This window comes from Loxodonta africana, chromosome 25, assembly GCF_030014295.1.
Source record: "Loxodonta africana isolate mLoxAfr1 chromosome 25, mLoxAfr1.hap2, whole genome shotgun sequence".
NCBI classification, from domain to species: domain Eukaryota; kingdom Metazoa; phylum Chordata; class Mammalia; order Proboscidea; family Elephantidae; genus Loxodonta; species Loxodonta africana.
This window is the reverse complement of record NC_087366.1, coordinates 19,227,802-19,253,071: the sequence shown is the minus strand read 5'-3', so window position 1 is coordinate 19,253,071 and position 25,270 is coordinate 19,227,802. Positions and strand designations below refer to the sequence as shown.

Here is a 25,270-nt window from a genome sequence, read left to right as displayed (position 1 = left end):
AGAGTAGAGCTTTCCTATGGTGTTTCCAAGGAGCAGCTGGTGGATTCAAACTGTTGACCTTCTGGCTAGCAGTGGAACTCTTAACTGCTGCATCACCGGGTCTCCTTTATCATCTACCACGCCTCAGCAAATACAGATTCAGCAAATCTGTTTTACTCTAGAATGTGCCCAAACATAAAGTGACCCCAAATAAGGTGGTCTCCCATTTCCCAATGGAAAGATCCAAAAAGAAAAGTTCTGGGCCAACTTGATTATGAAAACATTTAGCAATGTAGATGCAGTAGTCAAATGTGTCTTTATATTTAACTTAATAAATTAATTATACAGACATACTTAAAGTCACGTAACTTTAAAAATAATATAGTAATTTAGAGGTATTGTTCATTCATATTTCATGAAGTGATTAATTATATTCAAACTATTTCCATTTATCTTCAGTATTCAGGTGTTTGTCCTCCATGAAGCCACTCTAACAGTTTCTCTTCACTTCTACTCAAGGTGGTTTGAGATACAACCCTATTGGAATCTGTTTTGGTTGCTGTCACTGGAAAGCACACCATTTGCATAAAATCAGGATAGTTTTAAAAAATTATTCTTAAGTACACATTGTGACCTTCACAGGATAATTAGTTTGAAAAGACTTGTTTATTACAACTTTCAACACTCATTAATTGTGAGATCATCTCCAATTGTGTGAGTTATGTTAACTATGGCCTCTTTCTTACTGATAAGCGTCTGAAACTGCATTGACCGATCCAAAACTGCATTGCAGTTTAATGTGTCTGCCCCAAACAATATTTTAAAAATACTTTACTTAAAAAAAAAAAAAAAAAGGTCATTGAGAAAGTGCACTATAATAGGAAGAGAGAATTGTGTTGGAGCGTGAGTTGGAAATTCCTATGTAGACTTAAACTCTAGGTGCCCTTAACTGTGAGCAGCCACTGGTTTAGCTCCACTGGTCCAAGGAGGTGAGGAAAAATATTGATTTGTGATCAAATCAAAGTGGGAAACTTGGAGACAGGAACTTAAGGTGTTGAGACAATCCTGGGAATTTTTTTCCCATTCAAGTTCTCAGTGGTTTGTCTGTATTGCAGTTTTTTTCTCTCAGAGAAATTTGAAAGCAAAAAAGACTTGAATCATCTCTAGATTAATGGCAATGGAACAACCAGAACAGAAAGAATGAGAATATTCACACATCGTGAAGGATGTAACTAATGTCACTGAACAACTTGTATAGAAATTGTTGCATGGAAACCTAAATTGCTGTGTAAGCCTTCAGAGAAAACAAAATAAAATATTAAGAAAAAAAAAAAAAAAAAAAAAGACTTGAGTCATCTATGGCAGACCAGTGTAGAAATAGAAGCTCCATAGGTTCTGGAATACTCTAATTTAGTCACAAATTAGACCTAGTAGATTTCTGAATCATTGCTCAGCTATGTTCTAATATAACCCCCAGGTAAAAAAAAAAAAAAAAGTAAATGACATAATATCTGAGTCATATTCAAAATGCTAAGACTTTTCTGTGTCTGTGGGTGATTGTATGTCTATATATGTGCCTTCCCAACAAACACGAGCTTACTTACGTCACAATCATAAAAGAAGAAAAGAATGATTCTTTCTCCAGCACTGATCAGCGTTAAGGGCTTGAGGTTTTCCCTTCTGCTATGTCAGAGGAGAGGTAAAGATCAATTGCTTAAAGGTATGTGTGTCCTGGACTTCTTTAGGACTTCTTACAGACCATTTACAGAATCCCAACAGCTTCTCTTCCCAGATTAAAAAAAAAATGTTTTAATATAATTTATTTTATTTTCATTGTTGAGAATAACACAGTGGACCATATACGAATTCAACAATTTTTATATGTGAAATTCAGTGACATTGATTACATTCTTCAAGTTGTGCAACCATTCTCACCCTCCTTTTCTGAGTTGTCCCTCCCCCATTAACAGCTGCTGTCGTCAGTTTGATCTCATATAGACAGACTTTTAAAGAGCACAATTCTTAAAATTGACATTCTTTACTAGCAACCTATCAACTTGTAACAACACCCAGCTCTTGGAGGTCTACAGTGAACAGTATAGAACTATCCCCAATTTGGTTCTTCTTTTTCCCAATGAGTTTGTAAAGGTCCGCATCTCTTTCAGAAGCGAGAAAGGATCCTGGGTATGATGAAGATTCAAATTATGTCTTTTCATGTCCTTCAACACCTTTCACAAAGAATATGATGTCACTTTGTGTATCCTTGATATCTTCAGGAGGAGTGATTTCCTTAAAGTCAATAGTTTTGTTCTCACAGGAAACGGTAGGAATTGTTTTCATACAGTTCACAGAGGTGGTTACTGCCAGATATCTAGGTTGGCTATCCTTATACATTGTTATTATAAATATGGTCTGGGGTACATTATCTTTACAGTCAGAATCAGGCATATCCTCAAACACAGGTTTACTTCTGTGGTCAATGAAGAGAGCTTGGTCGTTCAAATTTCATATGATGGCAAATTTAGTTGGTTCAAGCTTGCTGAAGTGATCTGATTCCAGGCTTCCATTGTTTTCAGGTATAAAGCCTAAAAAAAAATCTACTGCCAATAAATTTCATTTCTACAAAGTTGATACAACTTTCTTCTACTGGTTCAGCAGCCATTTTTATTCCTATGCCCAAGAGTTTCTTATGAGAGGAAGTGATCTAGAAGGTTCTCTTTCTTTTTCCTGAGGCTATGTAGATCGTAGAAGGCGCCAGCCCCGTCAGTAGCCAAACCAGACAGCCAGAAGTACAGAAAGCCTCGGAAAAAGCTTTCTTGCTGTTGCTCATCTGGACCCAGCAGCCATCCGGCAAGGGAAGGCCTCTTTCCAAATTTTGTTCCTATTTAATATAGGAATATGGAGGTGTTCTCAAAAAAAAAAAAACAGATTGCAAGGAAATCATTTCCTACAACAAACTCAAACTTTGGATGAATTATCCAAATCTTCAGCTGCACTCATTTAGGGGCATTTCTTACAAAAAGATTCTTATGTTTCAATGCATTTTTTTCCTCCTGTTATAGGATCATATGACTAACCGGGGAGTAGACCGTAGGGGTTCTTTTGTAGAGACTCTCATTATAGATGAGGAAAATGACACACAGGGAGGTAAAGCAACTGCCCAAATTCTCATGGCTGGTTATAGCAGAGCTATAATCCTCACATATATAAACCTCATTTACAGATGGGAAAACTGAGACACAGAAAAGTGACTTGCCTTGACCAAAGCCATGCCGTTAGTGATGGGACCAGATTTCAGTTGCTAGCTTAATACTCATTACCAAGATGCCTCCGTGGCTTATTCCTAATGCTTATTAAGAATTTTCCTTTAAATTAATTTTTAGTCTTAATAGGATCTTGATCTATCAAAAATCCTCTATGTCTCCGGTTGGGACACCAGTGTCCTGTCTGTAGGGAGCCATGGTAGTGCAAATGGTTAAGCGCTTGGCTGCTAACCGAAAGGTTGGCGATTTGAACACGCCAGCCGCTCTATAGATGGAAGACCTGGTGATCTGCTCCCATAAAGATTAAAAAAAAAACAAAAAAAATTTTTTTTTTTTTTTTTTAGCCTAGAAAATCCTATGGGCTAGTTCTGCTCTGACACACTTGAGGTCACCATGAGTCTGAATCAACTCCACAGCATCTAGTGGTAGTTTGTGATAGCAGTGGGTCCACCAATAATCTGGAGCTACCGCTCTTGCCTCAACCAGGGACTTGGAACATGGTAGGAGTGCCTCTTTACATGCAGAAATCTGCAGGACCTCATGTGACAAGTGGGAATGGAGCAGCCCCACATTTGTCTGACTGAGATGCAGGCATGTTGTTTCCACTCCTGGCAGGAGTCTTCATGGTCCAATCTCTTCTTCGAATGTTTGTTACTTCTCTTTATGGATGCATAAAAGTTACTGGGCTCTTAAAAGCCCGTTTATCATTTAGTTGATTCTTCGACTTAAAGCAATACAATTCTAATATATCTTTTTCAAGTGGATTTTTTTTGGTCTAGAAAAAAAATCTTTAAAGAAGATGCTATAAACACACTCCATACATACTTTCCCAGCATTGTAAATGTACGTGAGTTACCATTGTTCTTTTGTTGAAGCTGAGAACTATAATGGTGCTTAGTATAACCCCTGAGTCCACACACATACCTAAATGCTCCTGTATTTGTGAAGGAATGTAGCAATAGCAGACATCTATGGCTAATCTCCTAGTTCACAATATATTGCTCATAAAAGCAATAAACGTTCAAAGAGAAAGATTTATTTATTGGGGAACTTTCCTTAAAGGAGCCAATAGAACACAAAAATGATTGAAAAGCCATATTTAATGTGTATTCCAAGTGTCTACAAAAAGCATTTCAGTACAAATTAGAATTTCCTTTTTAAGTTTTCTTTATTCAGACTCCCTTTCTTTCCTTTTATCTGGTTGGCTTCAGGTGTCACCTCTAGCTGTCCTGGACTCTATAATTTCCTTTATTCCAGCTGCATCTTAAAAGACAATATCACACCATTTTCTAGGCCATGTCAGAAATGTTCAAAGAACACTGTACTCTTCGAAAAACAGTCAAATGTCCTTTCTTAATAGGTGTGCTTTTCTTTATAGATGATTTCTTAGAAATACAGAAATCTCTATTTCTGTGGTCAGAAGGATGTTGGGTAGCAAGTGAGTGGGTGAGTACATTCATATAAAATCCTTACCAAGTCTCTGTATTGTAGTTGGCACCAGCTGTCTTGTGGCAGAGCCTTTAAAGGTGTCAAGTGTAAGGGAAGGGGAGGCTCTTCTATATCTCTTGTGTCCTAACCTTTTCTTTCCTTTCACCTTTGAACTCACTCAGACTGAGGCTTCAGCTTCCTTTTTGACCCTTGACTCCTTTGCTGATCAAAGGCTGGAGTCCCCAAGCTCCCTGTTCACTGGGACTTTCTTCCCGTCATCCTGTTGTCTGCCTGGGCCCTGGTGTCCCAATGGGATGTTGGGGGAAGACATCTTCAGGTCTGATCTCCTGGTCCTATCCTTACTAAGCTAAGAGTCCTCTCCAGTTCACATGCACCATTTCCAAGTCTAGGTTACAATATAATGTACTATGAACTCTTAATGAAAATAGATGTCTCCTTTTAAAGGACACTGACCATTCCAAAGGAAGATGCGATGATCTGAGTTTTATTCACTCTTGATGACTTCAGAGGTGAAAAGATTTGCCTGTTTTTATTGTTCGAAATTGCCCGTGTGATTAGAGAACTGCACTTTGCTATTCTTCTCATTGTCCTTCCTGTTCTGGCCTTGCTTACACTGCTCAGGCACTTTAATTTCCAGGGAAACAAATGGATCAGGTAAGATCTATTGGTTCTGGCTACATTGGCTTAAAAGGTGGCTGTGAAAAATGTGACTGAGGAGACTGGATTTGTTAAAAGACTCTCAATGAGGGCAGTGCCATTTCAGTTTTTTTATTCTAATTAGAACATATTGTGACATACTTCAAAAAGATACAACTGGAAGCAAGATTTCACACATTAAACCATAAAACTCAAGACCAGTTTAAATGATGAAATGTTGAGATTTTATTGTAAAATATTCACCCAAGCTGAGAAACATATTAAATGTTGGAAAGAAAAACCCCAACATTTAAAACTAAAAAATACTTATGCATTTCATTATCACATATAAATATAATGTAATAAAAATATTCATACAGAATATTTCAGGTTGGGAGATTTTGAGTTTTGCAAATAGGATAATAACTGCCAATGCCTTTGATACTAAATTGAAAGATGACAGGTGTTTCCTTCCTGCTTTAGACTTTGTAATGTGCAATTTGAGGATTTGTAAAATAATAAAAAAATACATTAGGCGAGACTGCTACTTAAAGGACACTTTCAATAATTGTTTTTGTACTGCAAAACAATTCCTTCCTTCCTTGCCAGTTTTTGTGTTTTTTTTTTTTTTAAGTGGATATCTAAAGCCCGTTGCCATCAAGTCGATTCTGGCTCATAGTGACCCCATAGGACAGTAGAACTGCCTCTTAGGGTTTCCGAGGAGCGGCTGATAAATTCAAACTGCCGACCTCTTGGTTAACCACTATGCCAACAGGGCTCCTAAGTGAGTATACTATTCTCAATTTTATTCACCACCTTTAGAGTCTAGCATTTATATGTGGGCTTCCTATTGAAGAGCCCTATTATGACTGGCTTCATGGAAGTGACAGTTGTTATGTTGTTATCTTTGAGGATATAAGGGCAGTCTGTTTACATGAGACTGGTCCTTTGGCTCACAGGGAGAACAAAATGATACCCAATAAGGTAGATTAAGATTTAATGTTTAGTGTAACTTCTCTGGAAAAAAAAAAAAGATGAGATGAATTGGAATTGTTAATCCCAGTTTACCCTTCCCCTCCATGATTCTTTTCCTTTCCAAAGCAAGAATTTTAAGCAGCAGCAGAAATAAAATTATAAAATTAAGTATAAGTGAAATGAATGGAAAAGGGATGAAGATGTCCTGGGAGGAGAGGGGAGTGTGATATGAAATTAGGCTGGAAAAGTAGATGGGATAAGACCATGGTGGGCTTGGTTCTTGTAGGCTATATTAAGAAATTTTGGTCTTCAACCTAAATGGAAAGGCAACAGAGAGTTTTAAGCAGAGAGGTATTGTCAAGACTTGTATTTTGAAAAGATTTTTTGGCTGCTGAGTGAAGGGAGGTGAGAGAAGTTGCAAAGAAATCAGTTAGGAAGCTCCTGCAGGCAAGATGATGGTTGGAATTTGGTCTAGAGTGGCTGCAGATTGACTTGGATGGACTTGAGATATTTAATGGTTTGTAGCAACAATGTCTGGATCAGGTGAGGTATGGTGCCTGTGGTTCTGGGTATGGTGTGCTGAATAGGGTATGGGCATGTGGGAAAGATGACAGCCCTGTAAAGATAGCTTGCAGGTTTCTGATGTGAGGGGATGACAATCACAAGTTTGGTTTTAAGCATGATTTTGGAAGGTACTTTGAGACAACCAATTGGAGATACAGTAGATGGCTGGGCCTGCGGGTCTGAAGTTGAGAATGAAGTCTGGGCCAGGGAAGCATCTTCGGATGTCAACAATATACCATAGTTGTTGAAACCCTTGCCTTGGATGAGATCACCCGAGGAGAGAGTTATAGAGTGAGAACATGTGGTGGTTCAGGGCTGAGCCTTGAGGAACACCAACATTGAGAGTTTGGGCAAGGAGAAGAGCTAGCAGAGAGTTGGGGTAGGGAGGAAAGAGAAGGTCAGAAAGCCAGGAGGAAATTCGATGGTATGTCATCATAGTATCCCAAGGGGAGAGAGCTTCAACAAAGAAGGAGGGGAAAAGACAGATTCACTGTCTCAGAAAGGCAATGAGGAGCATGGAATGCATGCAAGGAAACACAGGGCACACGCCTTTCCTCTAAGTAAGGAAGGGAATTGAATGCCATCTCTAAACGGTTTATTCTTGAACCCATCGGCAAGAAATTACAGCTCCCTTATTGTATAAACTTGCTGCTGTTTCATCAAATCAGTATTAGTGCACAAAGAAGCTGAAATGGTAGCAAGAGCAGCAAAGCTGTGCGTAATCACAGCTAGCACACCTAGTCAGGTTCAAACATGACGCTCACATTCCTAGCTTCTGAGATAGTCCCACACACCAGCCAAATACACGGCCCGTAAGGCTGCCTGATCACTGCAGACTGATCTCATGGTCTTGAGCTGCCTCAGCCCTTGCCCCTCCTCCCACAGCAGCTCGTGGCTGCCCTTTGAGATGGCACGAAGAACGCCCGAGGCAGCTCCAGGCCCAGAGACTGAAGACGGGTGGGTTCCTGGGCTCATCTGTTATGAGCGGCGACCTGAAAGAGAGTCCCAGATGCTCCTTCTAACTGAAAATAGAAGGAGTTCCTCTCACAATTCTTCTGGTTCCCGTCTCACCAGGAGTTTTTTTGTTGTTGCTGTTGAAACATCAGCTTTTTAAAGCTTTTTTTTCACACTGAAAGCCATATGCGTAGACAATGAAGACGTGTGTGTCGTGTTAGAGAAATTTCAAAGTGGGCCCGTGGACTTCTGGGAGATTTCTGTATATTTAGGTTCTTGTTTGGCTTTTATTAGAGCCAGATTACCTGTCTCTCCTTCCTTCCTCCTTGCTTCTTTCTTTCCTTCCTTCCATCCATTCTTCCATCTGTCCTTCACTCCTTCCATCCACCCATCACAGTGCCAAGAACTATATTTAGGTCCTATGAAGGTACAAAAGTGAGACATGCTAGAGAGGAAATAAGTCACGTACCCAAATAATAGTGACACAGGAATTTGGGGATACGGGATGTTAGTGCTGTTAAAAAAACAAAATCCAAACCCGTTGCCATTGAGTCGGTTTGAGCTCATAGTGACCCTATAGGACAGAGTGGAACTGCCCCATAGAGTTTTCAAGGAGCACTTGGTGGATTCGAACTGCCAACCTTTTGGTTAGCAGCCATAGCACTTAACCGCTACACCACCGGGTTAGCTGCTGTCAGTTCATCCCTGACTCGTGGTGACCCTATGTACAAGGGAAGTAAACACTGTGCCATCCCTTGATCAGTTGGGGATTGAACCATTGTGATCCATAGGATTTTCACTGGCTGATTTTCAGAAGTAGCTCACCAGGCCTTTCTTCCTAGTCTGTCTTAGTCTGGAAGACCCGCTAAAACCTCTTTAGTGTGGTAACAACACCCAGATCTCCACTGATAGACCAGTGGTCGCCGTGCGTGAGGTGCGCTGGCTGGGAATCAAACCTGAATCTCCCACATGGAAGGCAAGAATGCTACCGCTGAACCATGACTGCCCCAAGCATGGCGTAGGATAGAAAGTGATAAATGCCCTGAGAGAGATGTGGATGAAGTCCTGTGGACATTCGGAAAAGGGAGAAGCTGCTGTAGGTTATCAGCATGTAAGTCTACCATCTGATTTATGTTTCTTGAAAAGATCATTCTGGCTGCTGTGTGGAGACTACGCTACAGGGAGGGTGGAAGCAAGGAATGCCCTAGACATAGGAAATAGCCAGCTGGAAGACCAGGGGTGGGAAAGAGCTGGGTGCATCCCAGTATCTGTGGGAGAGTCTCTGTGTCTGAGCCCAGTGAGCCAAAGAGAAAGAGAGGAATGTGATAATGTGGGAGAGGTCAGCAGGGGCCGAGTCTGCAGTCTTTTGAAAGGAGTTCGGATTTTTTCTTCTGTGGTTACTGTTAAGGCACTAAAAACATGATTCCATAGATTGTATGAAATCATAGATTGTGTGAAAAGTAGAGCATGTTTTTAAGTTTAGAACATTAGAAAGAGGAACAGCTTGTCTACAAATGATCATATTAAAGCCAAAGCATCAAAATTTCTGGAAATTCCTTGCCTTGAAGGGTCGAGCTTTCCAGCGGGAAATTTGGAACGAGATCTTGATGAACTGCAGTCACTGACGGTGATTAGCCCAAGGCCTTCCCCCAAAGTGCAACCTTAGGAAATATTTTTGTTTCCTTCCGTTCTCCTAAGGGTACAGCTTGGAAACAGCCTTTCCTCCTCTGCTTCCTGTCCTAACCTGTTGGAGCCGAATGCTTTAGTGAGGGGTGGGAGTGTTGTGAAGTGAGCCCGGAGGGATCCTGCACACCTTGCTCCACTGTTTAAAGAGGGCTTCCAGCTCCTTTCAACTGTGTCTCAGGGTGCGTGTGGGTGGTAGTGGGTGGACCAGCCTGCGCCTAGCTGCCTGGCGGACTTTTCTAAGAAGCATCTTGAGGGTCAACAACTGTGTGCTACTCTAAAAAAAAAAAAAAAACCCTACTATAGTTATTATTATAATAAATACTTTCAGCACTGAAGAAGCAGTATACCAAAAACCAAAACCCGTTGCCATCAAGTCAATTCCGATGCATAGCGAACTTATAGGACAGAGTAGAACTGCCCCATAGGGTTTCCAAGGAGTGGCTGGTGGACTTGAACTGCCGACCTTTTTGGTTAGCAACTGAACTCTTAACCACTGTGCCACCAGGGCTCTGGTATACAGCATAGTCGGACACAATTACCACCCATGGTTCACTCGACTTAAATATGTGACGATCTCAGTGACGTGACTAGATTTATTTATGTAGAGCTTGCTGAGAACTTGATGAATCTCATCCCTTTAGTCGTGGAGAGAACCCTGCCTGACAGAGTTGAGGATTTTCAGAGTTGGATTGAGGGGACAAAGAGGAGGATAGGATGAAACCTTGAAGAGATGTCTCTGGCTTGGAAAAAGTCATGGTACAAAGGAATAGTCAAGTAGGAGTAATGGGTGGGATAGAGGCCCTATGATACAGAGTTCAGTGAAAAAGGGAGAGAAGCCCTGGTCTGCCTTGGTTCCTAGAACCTTTAAGGGCTTCAGGGTCTCTGGGTGGTGTAAACAGTTAATGCGGTTGGCTAATCAAAACGGTGGGGGCTCATGTCTACCCTGAAGCACCTCATAAGAAAGACCTGGCAATCTACTAAAAAATCAGTCCTAAAAACCCTAAGGAGCACAGTTCTACTCTGACGTCCATGGGGCTGCCGTGAGTCAGAGTCGCCTGGATGGCAACTGTTTTTCTTTTTGTAAGGGCTTCAGATCCCTTCAGTGTCCAAGTCAGATTTGTTTTGTATTTTCTGATGCAATGATATCTTAATACTAGGTCCTTAGACCATGCCTGTCTATGGTGAAGTGAGGAAAATATGAATAACGTGATAAGTGTTTGACAAAGCCAAATTTGTTCAATTTGGAGACATACCTTTTCTGAGATTATATCCTTTCTTTGTTAGGAAAATTTCTTTTTAGGAAAGAACACCTAGTATCTTTATTTGAAAAATAAAACATGGGTTTATTTTTTGAAATTTTGAATTTTTATTGGTTCATGATATCCAGGATCACCATTCAAATCACCCAGTATGGCAGGTAGATATTTATTGGATGAATGAAATAGATGTACATCTTATTGACTAAGAACCAAATTAGGTAGGTAGATATTTATTGGATGAATGAAATAGATGTACATCTTATTGACTAAGAACCAAAGAAAGAAGGGGAAAAGGACTAAGAGTCAGAAAAACAAAATGTACCATCGAGGGGATTGGGTGGAAAGGGGGACTTGTCAGGAGAGGTAGACGAAGATCTGCAACAAAATGATAGGTAAAGAGTTTCATATATTTGCTATGTAAATAATTCATGATAATTTATAAGAAAAACATTAGGCCTAGTAGATAAATAAAGGAGACCTGGTGGCACAGTGGTTGAAGTGATCGACTGCTAACTGAAAGGTTATCAGTTTGAAACCACCAGTGGCTCCACTGGGAAAAGATGTGGTAGTTGCTTCTGTAGAGATTTAAAGCCTTGGAAACCCTATGGGATTGCTATGAGTCGGGATCGACTCGACAGCAGTGGGTTTAACAGATAAATGGACAAAGATCATGAACAAACAAGTCTGGAAAAAGAAATGCAATAGTAAACCAGCGTATGGGACATTCCAAGCTTCCCTCCTACGCACCTTATCTCACCTCCTCCTGCCCAGTTCCTGTTTCTTTTCACTGCTTTATTTATTCCTTCCTTTAAAATTATCACTGTCTTCTTAACATTCCCTATATATTACTTATTTATCTTGTTTATTTTTTCCCCTTCTCATGCACATGTAAACTCCACAAGGGGTGGGGCATTTGTCAGTTTTGTTCCCTGCTGTAACCCCCAGTGCCTAGAATGGGGCCTGGCACATAGTAGGTGCTTAATATATATACGTTGAATGAATGGAAAGACTGTTGATAAATAGCTCACAGTTGACCTAGGGATGTGCCATGGTGTATCAAAACCCCTCATCTTTAGACTCCATCGCTTGTAATTGTGTCAATGTCCCTAGTGGAAACTAGACAACATGTTTATGAAACTTTCAGCTGGCCCAAGTTTGGAAGAAAAGCAAATAGATTACAAAACACAAATTAAAAAAAAAAAATTTCTAGAGGTAAAATTGAACAAGGATAAACACAAAGGAAGGAAACTATAAAAATAGTAAAAGCAATTTTGGGATTTCTTCTTGTTTTAAAATGTATTATAGTCTATTAACCTACATGAAGCATTGTATTATAAGTTACCAAGGAAGGATGTTTTCTGGGTTGGGCTCATGTGGACAAAGGCATTCTATTGAGGAATGGGGAAAAAAGTGACTGCTAGGCCTTTGTATTTTTATTTATTTATAAATTAATTTTTATTATGCTTTAAGTGAAAGTTTACAGATCAGTCTCTCATACAAAAATTTACATACACCTTGCTATACATTCCTAATCGCTCTCCCTGTAATGAGATAGCACAGTTCTCCCCTCTACTCTCTCTCCTCGTGTCCATTCGGGTAGCTTCTGGTTCCCTCTGGCCTCTCATCTCCCCTCCAGACAGGAGATGCCAATGTAGTCTCATGTGTCTACGTGATCCAAGAAGCTCACTCCTCACCAGTATCATTTTCTATCCCACAGTCCAGTCCAATCCCTGTCTGAAGAGTTGGCTTTGGAAACGCTTCCTGTCTTGGGCTAACAGAAGGTCTGGGGACCATGGCCTCCAGGGTCTTTCTAGTCCCAGTCTGACCATTAAGTCTGGTCTTTTTATGAGAATTTGGGGTCTGCATCCCACTGCTCTCCTGCTCCCTCAGGGGTTCTCTGTTGTGTTCCCTGCCAGGGCAGTCATCAGTTGTGGCTGGGCACCATCTAGTTCTTCTGGTCTCAGGCTGATGTAGTCTCTGGTTTATGTGGTCCTTTCTGTCTCTTAGGCTCATAATTACCTTGTGTCTTTGGTGTTCTTCATTCTTCCTTGCTCCGGATGGGTTGAAACCAATTGTGTATTTTTAAGGTATGTCCAGATACATGGGGAAACATGGAGTCCTTTCAATAGTGGAGACACATCTAGGGGTTTCCTCAAGTTCAAGAGTCCATTTGTTCATTTAAAAAACATGGAATACTTCCTAGAGACCAGGAGCTGTGCATATATGAGGGATTCATTTTTCCTTTTCCTAAAGAATGGGATGTGTTTTCTGCCTCTTACAAGTGCAGAATCAAGTGCAAAGATTTGCCCTTGAACACATATTGGTTTCAAAAAATTTCATCTCTAATTTTTTGCCAAGTTTAAGTATCAGTAGATTTCAAACAAAAAGCTGGATTTCTCTCTCCTTAAAAAGCCAGAGATGGAGCACTGCTTGCAGTAGGCATCATTCCCAGGTGACTGCAGTTGGCTGGGGATGAAGTGCTGCTTCTCCCTTTAGCCCCTTTGGCACAGTCACTACTGCATTCTGCTGCTTATTGCTGGCCTGGCAGTGCCCTTTGGCACCAGTGTGCCCATGGTAGTGGTTGGGCAAAAACTAATCTGAGAATAATAATAATAAAAATAAAAAGACCAGTCAGAAGTTATGCTAGGCCCAGTTGTAGGAATATTCTAGAATTTGAAAAACAAAGATCTTTGTCCCCTCCTCTTCCCCACCCCCCAGTAACGAGGATACTAATTGGTTTTAGGCAAGTTAGTCCAAATTTGGAGAATAATTTGCAAGAGATCATGTTTCAAATACATCAGTGCCAAGAGGAATCATTCCATGGAAAAGGAGAAAACTCTCTCGCCTCATTCTCTGGGTGTGAATGAATGGAAGACTCAATATTGAGCTAAGTGCAGGTCAGCTGTGTTTGAGCTAAGTACAGCTTGGTAACTTGAAGAGTCCCTCAGGCAAGGCTAGAAAGAATATCGTCACAGGACGCCAACAAGCCAGGCTGATATGCTTCCCGGACACAATGCCTGTACATCCCCTCATTCTGGCTGGCATAGCCCTTGGCTTTAAGGGAAACCTATTTGAGAGAGAGGAGGGCAGCTAGCAATAGGCTTGTGACCTGTGTTGCACAAGTTCCAGAGTGAGATGCTGGCTCAAGGCCTCCCTTGCTGGAACTCTAAGGCTGAATTAGCAGGAAGAACACCAGTTCTTTCAGAGTAAAGCACAGAGAAGAAAGGATGGGGTGGGGGGTGGGGGGCGGTATAAGAATATTATAATAAGATTATCTGTTTTGTAAATATTGTTCTAAATGAATATATAACAAGTGGTCCTAATGAAGTTAGCCATTACCAGCAAAAAGTATGCCCTAAATAAGGACACAATGAAAAGTTGATGGTGACTTTGAGATTGCCCCCAAAAGACATCAGGGCAGAGAGGGGCATTGGCTCATTGTGTGATCCAGCTGAGTAACCTCACAAGGATTGTTGGCTGGTGAATTTAGCTCTTGTACATGCATAACGATGTACTCAGTAGAAATTTCATAGCACATGACAGCTGTGTGGCACATCTGTTCGAGATCCAAAAACTCAGTTAGGCAAGTATAGTTGGGAAAGATTTTGCTTGGCACCACTTCTGTGAAAAAGCTCAGGGAGTTTGAGCTGACTACAAATTTAATACACTCCAAGTTTAACAAAATGTTAGGCTTTATATGTGAAAGTATAATATACAGTGCTATTGTAAGCAGAGCTGTTCAGACCACACTTAAGTATTGTAATAAATTATGGTCATTTTAAGAAGGATGTTAGAAATTGGAGCTTTTTTCCAATAGTATAGTCAAGAGGAATCTAGAAATCATGTCATGGAAAATGGTTGAAAGACCAGAAGGTCAAAAGACTCCAGTTTAACGTGGAGGAGAGATGACTAAGGAGAGAGAAGCTATTAGTATCTTCAGATGTTCAAGGGGTTGACTGATACAGTGCCTTGTAAAATAATGTCTGAAATAAATGTCTGATGATGAAATAAATGAATGAAGAGAGTAGGTGTGTGTGTGTATGTGTGTGCACACACACACGTGTGTATTGTTTTCCAGGGAAGAAAACAGACATGTGGTTTAGATTACAGAGATAGCAAACCAAAGCCATTGCCTCAAGTCAATTCCAATTCATGGCGACACCGTCTGTTACAAAGTAGAACTGCTCCATAGGGTTTTCTTGGCCATAATCTTTGTAGAAGCAGATCACCAGGCTTTCTTCCAGGACACCTCTGGGTGGGTTTGAACCACCAATCGTTAGGTTCGTAGTTGAGTGCAAACCTTGTGCCATTCAGAGAGAGGCAGATTTAAAACTCTATAAAAATAACTTGTAACAACCAGCACTGTGTAAGGAGGGACAGGGCATCTTACTGTATAGAGGAGGATTTAAGAAGAGACTGAATGACCCTCTATTAAGTATATTTATAAAGGAAGAATGCCTACATGTGGTGGTAAACCAGATCCTTGAGAAACAGCATAAAATGGAAAGGTGAGGGCTTTGGAGTCAGGCAGATCCAAGAGCAAATTGTATCTTTACCATTTAGCTGTAAACTTTAGGCAAGATGCCTACCCTCTGTAAACATTAGTTTCTTCATTTGATAAATGGTGATAATAAACCCCACACTAAAGGACTGTTGTGAGAATTAACTGAGCTGATGAATGTAAAAGTACTAGAAACAGACTAGGTTTCGGAGTTGACTTGCTCTATAATAGATGGTGTCCAAAGTAGTAAGAGTGAGTTTTAGGAGCCATTGTTAGGAAGCTCTTCGGATTTAGTCACCTCTGTGTCTTCAGGGTCTGACACACGGTCCGACACAGGGCAGTACATGTTGGTACACTTGTTTACTTGATGTCAGCACTGTGGGTAAGTCATGGCATTAGGCACTTCCATGCGCAAGCCACACAGAAGTGGGCTTTGGAATCAGACAGATAGAAGTTCAAATCCCAGCTCTTCAGTGGGTCAAGTTACTTAACCTTTCCGAGGTGCAGTTTTCTCATCTGAGGCAATACCTATTTCGTATGAGTGAGGAATGAAATAGCATATTGCAAAGCACTCGATATTCTTTTTTCAGTGGAATTTTCTTAACAGTCTGGAGAGGCAGGTGTTGTGGTCTACATTTATAGAAGAAGAAACAAGATTCAAAGAGCTTAAGTGATATGCCCGCAGAACTAACAGAGCTGGGATCTGACCCCATTCTTTCAACCTCAGGGCCCATCACCTTTCTCTTCTAAACCTTGACTGAAACATTTCTTGTCCAGGTGCTATGCTAAGTATTTCCACATGTTGCCTCATGGGGTGTTTAAGTCCCACATGGAGATGTCACTCAGTCTATGAGTCTCTTTGTATTGTTCACAGGGTGAACTTTCCTGGACATTTGGAAAGGTCAGTCTTCATATGGGAGTAAGGTTCTCTTTGAGTACTTGGCTTTGGGAGGGACATACAAGGTGCAGTGAGGGGAGGAGATACCTGTCCAGACAGTCATATCAGCTCCTCAGCCTTGACCATCACTGGAGGGACAGATGCTGTATATCTTGAACAGACGACACCATCAGACAGTTGTGCCAGAGACTGCCCTCAGGCCTTCTCCACCCCACACACTTGTTCTGTTGGATTCACCAAAACCACACCCATTGCCATTGAGTCAATTCCAACTTACAGAGGCTCTGTAGGACAGAGTAGAGCTTCCCCATAGGGTTTCCAAAGAGTGACTGGTAGATTGAAGCTGCCAACCTTTGGTTAGCAGCCAAGCTCAAAACACTGTACCACCAGGGCTCTGGTATGTTGGACTACACAGTGTTTTAAAAATGAACTCCTTGCCGATCTTTAAATTAGGAACTTTCATATAAAAATGTATAATTTAGACTTTTTGGTTTCTCTTGAGGAAATGGACAATCTGGCAACCCTAAATCACCTTTTCCCAGGCAACAACCCACTAGCACTGCTTGGTGGCTGCTTCCTGTAGGTATAGCAGAGTTCTGTCTGCCGCAGTCCCTATGTGGCCCATTTCATTCCCTTAATTTTTAAATTAATATGTAATCCCCGAGCATAATTTATATTAATAATAAAATATCTGGGAAATGGTCCTGAGTTGTTTTGTTCTAACGCTGTCTTTTCTTCCTCCTCCGTAGTTTGTGATTGCAGTGGGAAGTCCAGGCAATGCATCTTTGATCAGGAAATTTACAGACAGACAGGAAATGGATTCCGCTGCCTCAGCTGCAATGACAACACAGATGGCATCCACTGCGAGAGGTGCAAGGAAGGGTTCTACCGACAGAGAGAACGAGACCGCTGCTTGCCCTGCAACTGTAACTCCAAAGGTAGCTGAAAGATGGGGAAAGAAAGAGAGAGGGAGGGAGGGAAGGGAGAGACACACAAGTCATCCAAGAGGAAGATGTTCAACTCCTACAACAATTGGGAATCTCCTAGACACTGGTCTTTTTTTTAGGAATTCCAACATGAAAGTAAACATGTTTGTCTTTGTTTCTGATGCCCCACTTAATTGTGAGTTGGGGGAACCAGCTGGGGTCTTCAGAGCATGTTGGCTTGACTTCTGTTACTAAGAGTCACGTTATTACTTTTACAGGCAATCTTTGACCCAAGGACAAGGGAAGTCTGTACTCTTCCAATGATAGTTCTTTGTATCCATAACTATCCCTTTGACCAACCTCTTGAAAAATAAGGGATTAGAAAAATCTGCTTCTGTTGCTATGCTATGACGTGTTAGCAATATAGTGGTACTAGTAGAAGAGACAGACAAAGTAGAATAGGCAGATTAGAATCTTTCACGGGATGGTTAATACAACAAAATGAGATAATAAATAGGAAGCACCTCATGGAGTGCCTGGTTCATAGTAAGGCTAGTTATTGTTGTTTTAATGTGGCCTACCCAGTCCTATATTCACAAATTGTAGGTAGTACTTGTGCACATAGATGCACACACACTACTGTATTCATCATGGACAGATAGTAAAGTCAAGTTAGTACCGTATTTTTACAAAAGTAACACGGGACTTGTATGTTTGTTTGCCAAGTGAGCCTCCTGCCTGCCCAGAGGTATTTTCATAAGCCCATATTATAATTTTTTTACAAGTTGATGTAAAAATAAATTAGCATAGCACACTTACAAAAATACCTCTGGGGGAGGGCGAGGTTGGCAAACAAACTGTAGAAGGCTTGCGTTATTTGCGTAAAAATGTGGTAGATATAATCAGAGATAGAGTTAGAGTTCTATAAATAAATTTTTTTAATTGCCTTATTTATTATACTTCTTGGCATTATCTTTTTCTCCACCATGCTAGAAAATGTTTGATAGTATAATATGAGAAATATTAATCCACCTGAAGTTTATAGCCTTATTGCATAGCAATGACTTTGTGTATGTAGCTTTGTGGAACCAATTCATAGCAGCTGCTGAAAGACTGTAAAAATGGGCAAAGTTTGGCCCAGCCAGGAGTTGCTGGTAGAGTAAGTGGGGGCCCCGTAGAAAGCTGGGGTGGGCCCATGATGGTGTAGACTCATACCTAGCAGACTCTCCCAGATTGACTTAGTTTGCTGTTATGATGTGGTTTGAATCAGATTTGCTCAGCTTTCTGGTGTAGAATCAGCATTCACAATCTTTTCGATTCAGCATTTCCCCCTATGAGTCAAAGAGCTTTAAAAAAGAAATATAAAAAGTTATTTCATTTTTATGGGCATTTAACCTCTCCGAAGAGCCCATGTCTCCTTATGTCATATAGCTTTGTTGTGTGTGAGTCACTGGAGTTGGGTCATCCCAGCAAAGTGATCAGTGGGAATGTAATTAGAAAAGTAATTGGCTCAGCTGGAAAGCCTGGCCTGAAGACAGGGGTAGACAAGGAGCCTGCTGTCTAACAAAGAGAGGTGGTAAGGGAAATTTACCACCCATCTCTTCTTTTTCATGGCGTAGTCCTTTGCTTGTCTAGCGACAATCAGCCTGGCCTCCAACCCCACCCCCCCTTTTTTTTTTTATAGGAACTAGATATCCCAAACCCTTTGTGAACTGTCCAGAAGAAGCAGTGTAGTCCAAAGATAACTGGTATCTTACATAACAGCTAACATTTATTATGAGTTTATTCTGTGCCAGGCACTTTTCTAGATGGTGTTCATCCAGTAATTAATTTAATCTTCACAAACAGCCTTATGAGGAGGGTGCTATTATTATTATTTCCATTTCACAAATGAAGTAGCAGAGGCTTGGAGAGAGAGGCAAAGAAGCTTGCCCAGAGCAAGGCTGCAGAGTAAGTGGCAGAGCAAGGGTTCGAGTGCCAGGTTTGCTGACATCAAGGATCATTATGTAGAGTTTGTGGCAAAAAGTGTGGGCTTTTGAAGCCAGAGAGGCTGGGTTCAGATCTCAGCACTGCCTCTCCTGTCTTACTGCTACGGTTTCCACATCTATGAGAAGGTGATCATGCTATTTACGTTGCAGGAGAGCTGTGAGGATAATATGATGTTAGCAAAGCAAGTGGGGGACAATTCAATAAATGGTAGTTGATGTAGTTGTTTTCCTTATTAGGACAGAGGCCAGGGTCTCAGTCTCCTAGAACAATGGCCTTTTTTTGAATCACATTCCAGTTTGGAAAGAAGCAAGGCCATGGAAGCTCCATAGACACATCCAGACTCCCTGAGGGACTGAGTTGCTTGCCTGAGAGCTGAGGGGGCCATGGTCTTGGGGAACATCTAGCTCAATTGGTATGACATAGTTTATAAAGAAAATGTTCTACATTCTACTTTGGTGAGTAGTGTCTGGGATCTTAAAAGCTTGAGCGGCCATCTAAGATACTCCACTGGTCTCATCCCTTTAGGAGCAAGGTAGAATGAAGAAAACTAAAGATACAAGGAAAAGATTAGTCCAAAGGACTAATGGACCACAACTACCATGGCCTCCACCAGACTGAGTCTAGCACAGCTAGGTGCCCGGCTACCACCACTGACTGTTCTGGCAGGGATCACAATAGAGGTCCCAGACGGAGCTGGAGAAATATGTAGAACAAAATTCAAACTCACAAAAAAAGACCAGACTTACTGGCCTGACAGAGACTGGAGAAACCCCGAGAGTATGGCCCCCGGATACCCTTTTTGTTCAGTACCGAAGTCACTCCTGAGGTTCGCCCTTCAGCCAAAGATTGTTGTTGTTAGTGCCGTCGAATCAGTTCTGACTCATAGCAACCCTATATACAGCAGAACCAAACACCGCCTGGTCCTGTGCCATCTTCACAATCGTTGTTATGCGTGTGCCGATTGTTGCAGCCACTGTGTCAATCCATCTCATTGAGGGTCTTCCTCTTTTCTGCTGACTCTGTACTTTACCAAGCATGATGTCCTTCTCCAGGGACTGATCCCTCCTGACAACATGTCCAAAGTATGTAAGACACAGTCTTGTCATCTTTGCTTCTAAGAAGTATTCTGGTTGTACTTCTTCCAAGACAGATTTGTTTGCTCTTTTGGCAGCCCATGGTATAGTCAATATTCTTCACCAGCACCACAGTTCGAAGGCATCAGTTCTTCTTCCGTCTTCCTTATTCATTGTCCAGCTTTCTGATGCGTATGATGCGATTGAAAATACCATGGCTTAAGTCAGGGGCATCTTAGTCTTCAAGGTGATATCTTTACTTTTCAACTCTTTAAACAGGTCCTTTGTAGCCAATTTGCCCAATGCAATGAGTCTTTTGATTTCTTGACTGCTGCTTCCATGGATGTTGATTATGGATCCAAGTAAAACGAAATCCTTGACAACTTCAATCTTTTCTCCGTTTATCATGATGTGGCTTATTGGTCCAGTTGCAAGGGTTTTTATTTTCTTTATGGTGAGATGTAATCCATACTGAAGGCTGCAGTCTTTGGTCTTCATCAGTAAGTGCTTCAAGTCCTCTTCATTTTCAGCAAGCAAGTTTGTGTTATCTGCATAAATGCAGGTTGTTAATGAGTCTTCAGCCAATCCTGATGCCCCATTCTTCTTCATATTGTCCAGCTTCTCAGATTATTTGCTCAGCTTACAGATGGAATGGGTATGGTGAAAGGATGCAACCCTGACACACACCTTTCCTGACTTTAAACCGTGCAGTATCCCCTTTGAATTAGACAGGCCCGTAAAACAAAATAAGACTAAAGGGGTACATGAGCCCAGCGGCAAGGACTAGAAGGGAGGAGGGGACAGGAAAGCTGGTAATAGGAAATCTAAGGCGGAGAGGGGAGAATGTTGACATATTATGAGGTTGTTAACCGATGTCATAAAATAATACACACTGTTTAATGAGAAGATAGTTTGTTCTGTAAACCTTCATCTAAAGTACAATAAAAAAGAAAAAATAAATAAAATGTATACATATAAAACTAAAAGTTTCATCGAACATGATTTTGGGTGCAAAAAAAAAGAAAGAAGCCTTGTTGAGGCCATATATGTGGTCTAAAACTATTTCACAGCCCCAGAAGAGTTTAAACATTTTTCTAGTTTAATATCTCATATTCCTTAACATCGCCAAGTTGGCAGTGAATATTTTCTAACAGTGGGAAAACTAAGACCTAGAAAAGTTAATGAATGGCCCAGAATCTCCCAGCTGGTGGTTATAAGAGCTAAAATTGTAATTCAGGTCTTCTGACAGAGAGCAGTTACCTCTTGTTCCCACAATATGAGAGGGAAATAAAAAACAAAACAGCTAAAATATCCCCAAGACAGACAATTTAGGTGTCCAGGCAACTTCATGGATATTATTTCCCAAGATCTGGGCAATACGTTATACCTTCCAAAATACTTTCATATATTGTCTTCTTCAATTCTCATAAAAAAAGGTTAGCATTGGGCTGCTAACTAAAAGGCTGGCAGTTCAAATCCACCAGCCACTCCTTGGAAACCCTATGGCACAGTTCTGCTCTGTCCTATAGGGTCGCTATGAGTTGGAATCAACTCACTGGTAATGGGATGGGGCAGAGCTGTGTAACCATAAAAGAAAAAAGAAAGAAAGAAAAATGAGAGCGAGAACTCAGTCTCCCCAGTCCCTGACAACCTGTATTACTAACATGTCCCTGCCCCCATCATGGAAACCCTGGTGGCATAGTGGTTAAGAGCTACGGCTGCTAACCAAAAGATAAGCGGTTCAAATCCACTAGGCACTCCTTGGAAACTCTATGGGGCAGTTCTGCTCTGTCCCATAGGGTTGCTATGAGCCAGAATTGAGTTGACGGCAGTGGGTTTTTTGGTTTAGGCCCCCATCATAGGGATAAAGAAACTGAAACTAGAGAGTCCAACCAGCCCAAGCTGAGCAGCAAGTTAAGGGCAGAGAGAATTTTCCTCATGGTCGAGTGTCTCTAACTACAAGTTGCCTGTACAGGTCATGAAACTAGTGGCCTAAGTTTAATTTCCTCTGTGATTTCTCAATCTCTCAATCAGTTGGAGGATATTTTTTATTTTAAAATAATAATTTGACCAGGGAACTTGTCTATTCCATTTCAAATGCAGAAGAACGTGTCTTACAAAAGTGCTCTCATTCCACATATGGCAAATTAAGCCAATAGCATCATTTATAATACCCCATGTGGTCACAGATTTTGACCTTCATGTCAATTTCTCATAAATTTAACAACTAGACCTATTTTAGATAGTGTCTTTGTGGGCTCAGCAGCAGGAGTGTGTTGTCTTCAATTCTTGCAAGCACATATTTAAGTTCTGATAACCTTTTGTGGTGGCTAGAAAAGGACATCGTGTTTGGTAAAGTAGAGGGTCAGCAGAAATAAGGGAAACCCTCAACAAAATGGACTGACATAATAACCAAAACAATGGATTCAAAGATACCAACCACTAGGCAACAATTTGTTCAGTTATAGATAAGGTCGTCATGAATCAAAGCCAACTCCACAGCCACTAACAAAAACCTTTTGCAGAAAGTGTGAAATCACTGTGTGTGGTGTGTGCTTTTTCTCCCATGACACCTAAATTCTTGAGGTCTGGGCAACATCAATGATACTAAACATATTCTCTTTATTTAATTTTTTTTGCTTATCTATGACTCTGATATGGGTTACTCAGACTGCAACAATTGAATTGTTATTTAAAACATGTCTTTAAATGCAAACGCATGTATTTTTAAGAGTTCTCTAGAGAAAGCAAACTCTTGGTTTAAATTTTAAATATGAATTCTTTTAGAATACCTTCCTGGATCCTCGAATGTATGTAGATGATACTTACATATGCAGGGAAAGTGCTTTCTGAGACACAAACTTAAAACAGGAAGCTATTCTTCAATCTGTTCTTTAAACCCAATTGTTCACAATCCCTAAGAGTAGCTCAGGATTTAGGAATCAGAGCAAACATGTTGTACTTTAGTGAGACACTTTGAAAACCCAACGCTATCATTTTGGAAGCTTTGGAACATGAAATAATTTAGCCATGTTCACAGTTAGAGTTTGTGAACATCTCCATGCCAACTCTGCAAGGTTTGAAGGGGGTCTCAGTGATTATAAAATCTTACCTGTGGTTGTTATTTGCTGTTGAGTTGACTCCAACTCATGGCAACCCAGTGTACAACAGAGTGAGACAATACCTGGTCCCGCACCATCCTCATAATGGCCAGCATGCTTGAATCGATCGTTGTTTTCAGCCTAGAGGGCTCATCTTCTAACACTATGTTGGACAATATTTTGCTGTGATTCATACTGTTTTCATTGGGTAATTTTTGGCAGTAGATTGCCAGGCCTTTCTTTCTTCCTCTGTCTTAGTCTGGAAGCTCTGCTGAAACCTGTCTACCTGCTGGTATTTTGAAATACTGGCGGCATAGCTTCCAGCGTCATAGCAGCACACAAGCCACCACAGTATGACGAGCTAACAGAGGGTGGTGGATAATAGAATGAGCTGTATTTTTTTGAGTACCTACTATGTGTGAGACAGTGAGTTAGGCCCTTTATGTATATTAGCTTGAAGTTTTACAAGCACTCTACAAGGTATATGTTGTTATCCCATTTTTGAAAATTGAAGAATAAGCAATTTGTCCAAGAACACACAGCTGATAAGTGGCAGGGGTGGTATTTAAACTGAGATCTGTCTGACTTCAAAGCCTAGGCTCGTTTTATGGCCCCCAGCTTCCTTTAGACCAGTGTATCCTAAATCATGCCCTGTGGAACACTGTGCTCTTGAAGATAATAATAGGTGTTGCCTGTAAGAGTGTCAAATAGTGTTTGGAAATACTGGCATTAAAATGTTAAACAAGCTTTATACCAATTAAATATACTGTTACGCTATAAATCTCTGACAGATACAGTATGTACCAGTTCTCAAACCCTTTTGAACACCGAATGCTTATTTTCGTGAGGTAACTATTAATACCTCTCAGAAGAGTGTTCCATTTTGGGCTATTTGGGCCAAACCCAAAAGCAAAGTACAGTTTCTTCACCCTTATAAGAATAATTTCTGTCTCAAAAATACTGTATGGAGAGTTTTCTTAAGTTAAAAAGGTAACTGCCATTAATTGGGGAAAAAAATGTGTTTCTGAGAACCCAAATCGACACCCATTTATATGAAAAAAAATTATCTAAATGAGGTTTCTTCTATGGTTAATAGTTCTCAGAACATAGTTCAGCAAGGAATTTCCCTTCTTATCTCTGGCTGCTGGCTGTTTATACAGCACTGAGCATGGCAGCCTATAAACACCAAACCCAGTAGCCTCTCGTCATTCTCTCCTTGTTTAAATACTTTGTTGCTGCAGACCCTGAGAACTATCCTGCCTTGCTCTTCCCCTGCGCCTTCTCCGAACTCTCCCGGCTTGGTTTACACAGCTCAACTCTGTCCTGATACTTTTTCTCTCTGGCCAGCATTTCCCTTGACTGATGGAGTTCCATTTCTGCCCACAGCCCTTTCCCCTCCTCTCTCCATCTGCTCCTAGTGATCTCACCCTTGTTACTGCTTCCCCTTCAGCTTGTATGCTGAGGGCACATAGATCTCCACCCGCAGATAGTTCCTGAGCTCTGGATGCGTATTTCCACCTTGACATGCCTCTAGAAACTCAAGTTCCCTGATGTCCAAAACTAAACTCGTGATCTTATTTTGATGATTCAGCCTCAGATCCTGCCCCACCTGTTACCTTCTCTGCTTGGGTAAATAGCATCACAGTCCATCAGGTTGCACACTCAGGGGACCCGGGTGTTATCCATGTGATTTCCCCTCTGCCATCATCCATATCCCAGGAGTCGCCAAAGTCTGTAATTCTATATCCACAATGGCTATCGCACAGTGTTTCCCTCCTCCTCTTCTCGCCAAAACTGCTCTAACCCAGGCTGTCATGTCATGGGAAGCTACTGTCCCAAGAACCTCCTGGTCTTCCCTTTTCCAAGGCGTCCTGCATATTGCTCTGGAGTTGTCTTTCTAAACTGCACTTCTGATCTTGCCACTGCCTGCCTAAACCCCCGATGACCCCCGCAATGTCCATAAAATATAGCTCCTTTTCCTTAGCATGCAGCATGAAAACCTTCATATAGGCACAGA

At 41.1% G+C, this 25,270-nt stretch overlaps 1 protein-coding gene and 1 pseudogene across 11 annotated transcripts in view; one reads left to right on the top strand and one right to left on the bottom strand.

Moving 5' to 3' along the window:
- LAMC2 (laminin subunit gamma 2) overlaps positions 1-25,270 on the top strand; it is a 79,624-nt gene that overhangs the window by 14,368 nt on the left and 39,986 nt on the right. For all 11 annotated transcript variants that reach the window (XM_064276550.1, XM_064276544.1, XM_064276546.1 and 8 more), the window contains exon 4: positions 16,914-17,102. In XM_064276550.1, coding sequence (XP_064132620.1) covers positions 16,914-17,102 — 189 coding nt within the window. The remainder of the gene's footprint in view (positions 1-16,913; positions 17,103-25,270) is intronic.
- LOC111750924 (interleukin-18-like) lies at positions 1,483-2,641 on the bottom strand (annotated as a pseudogene).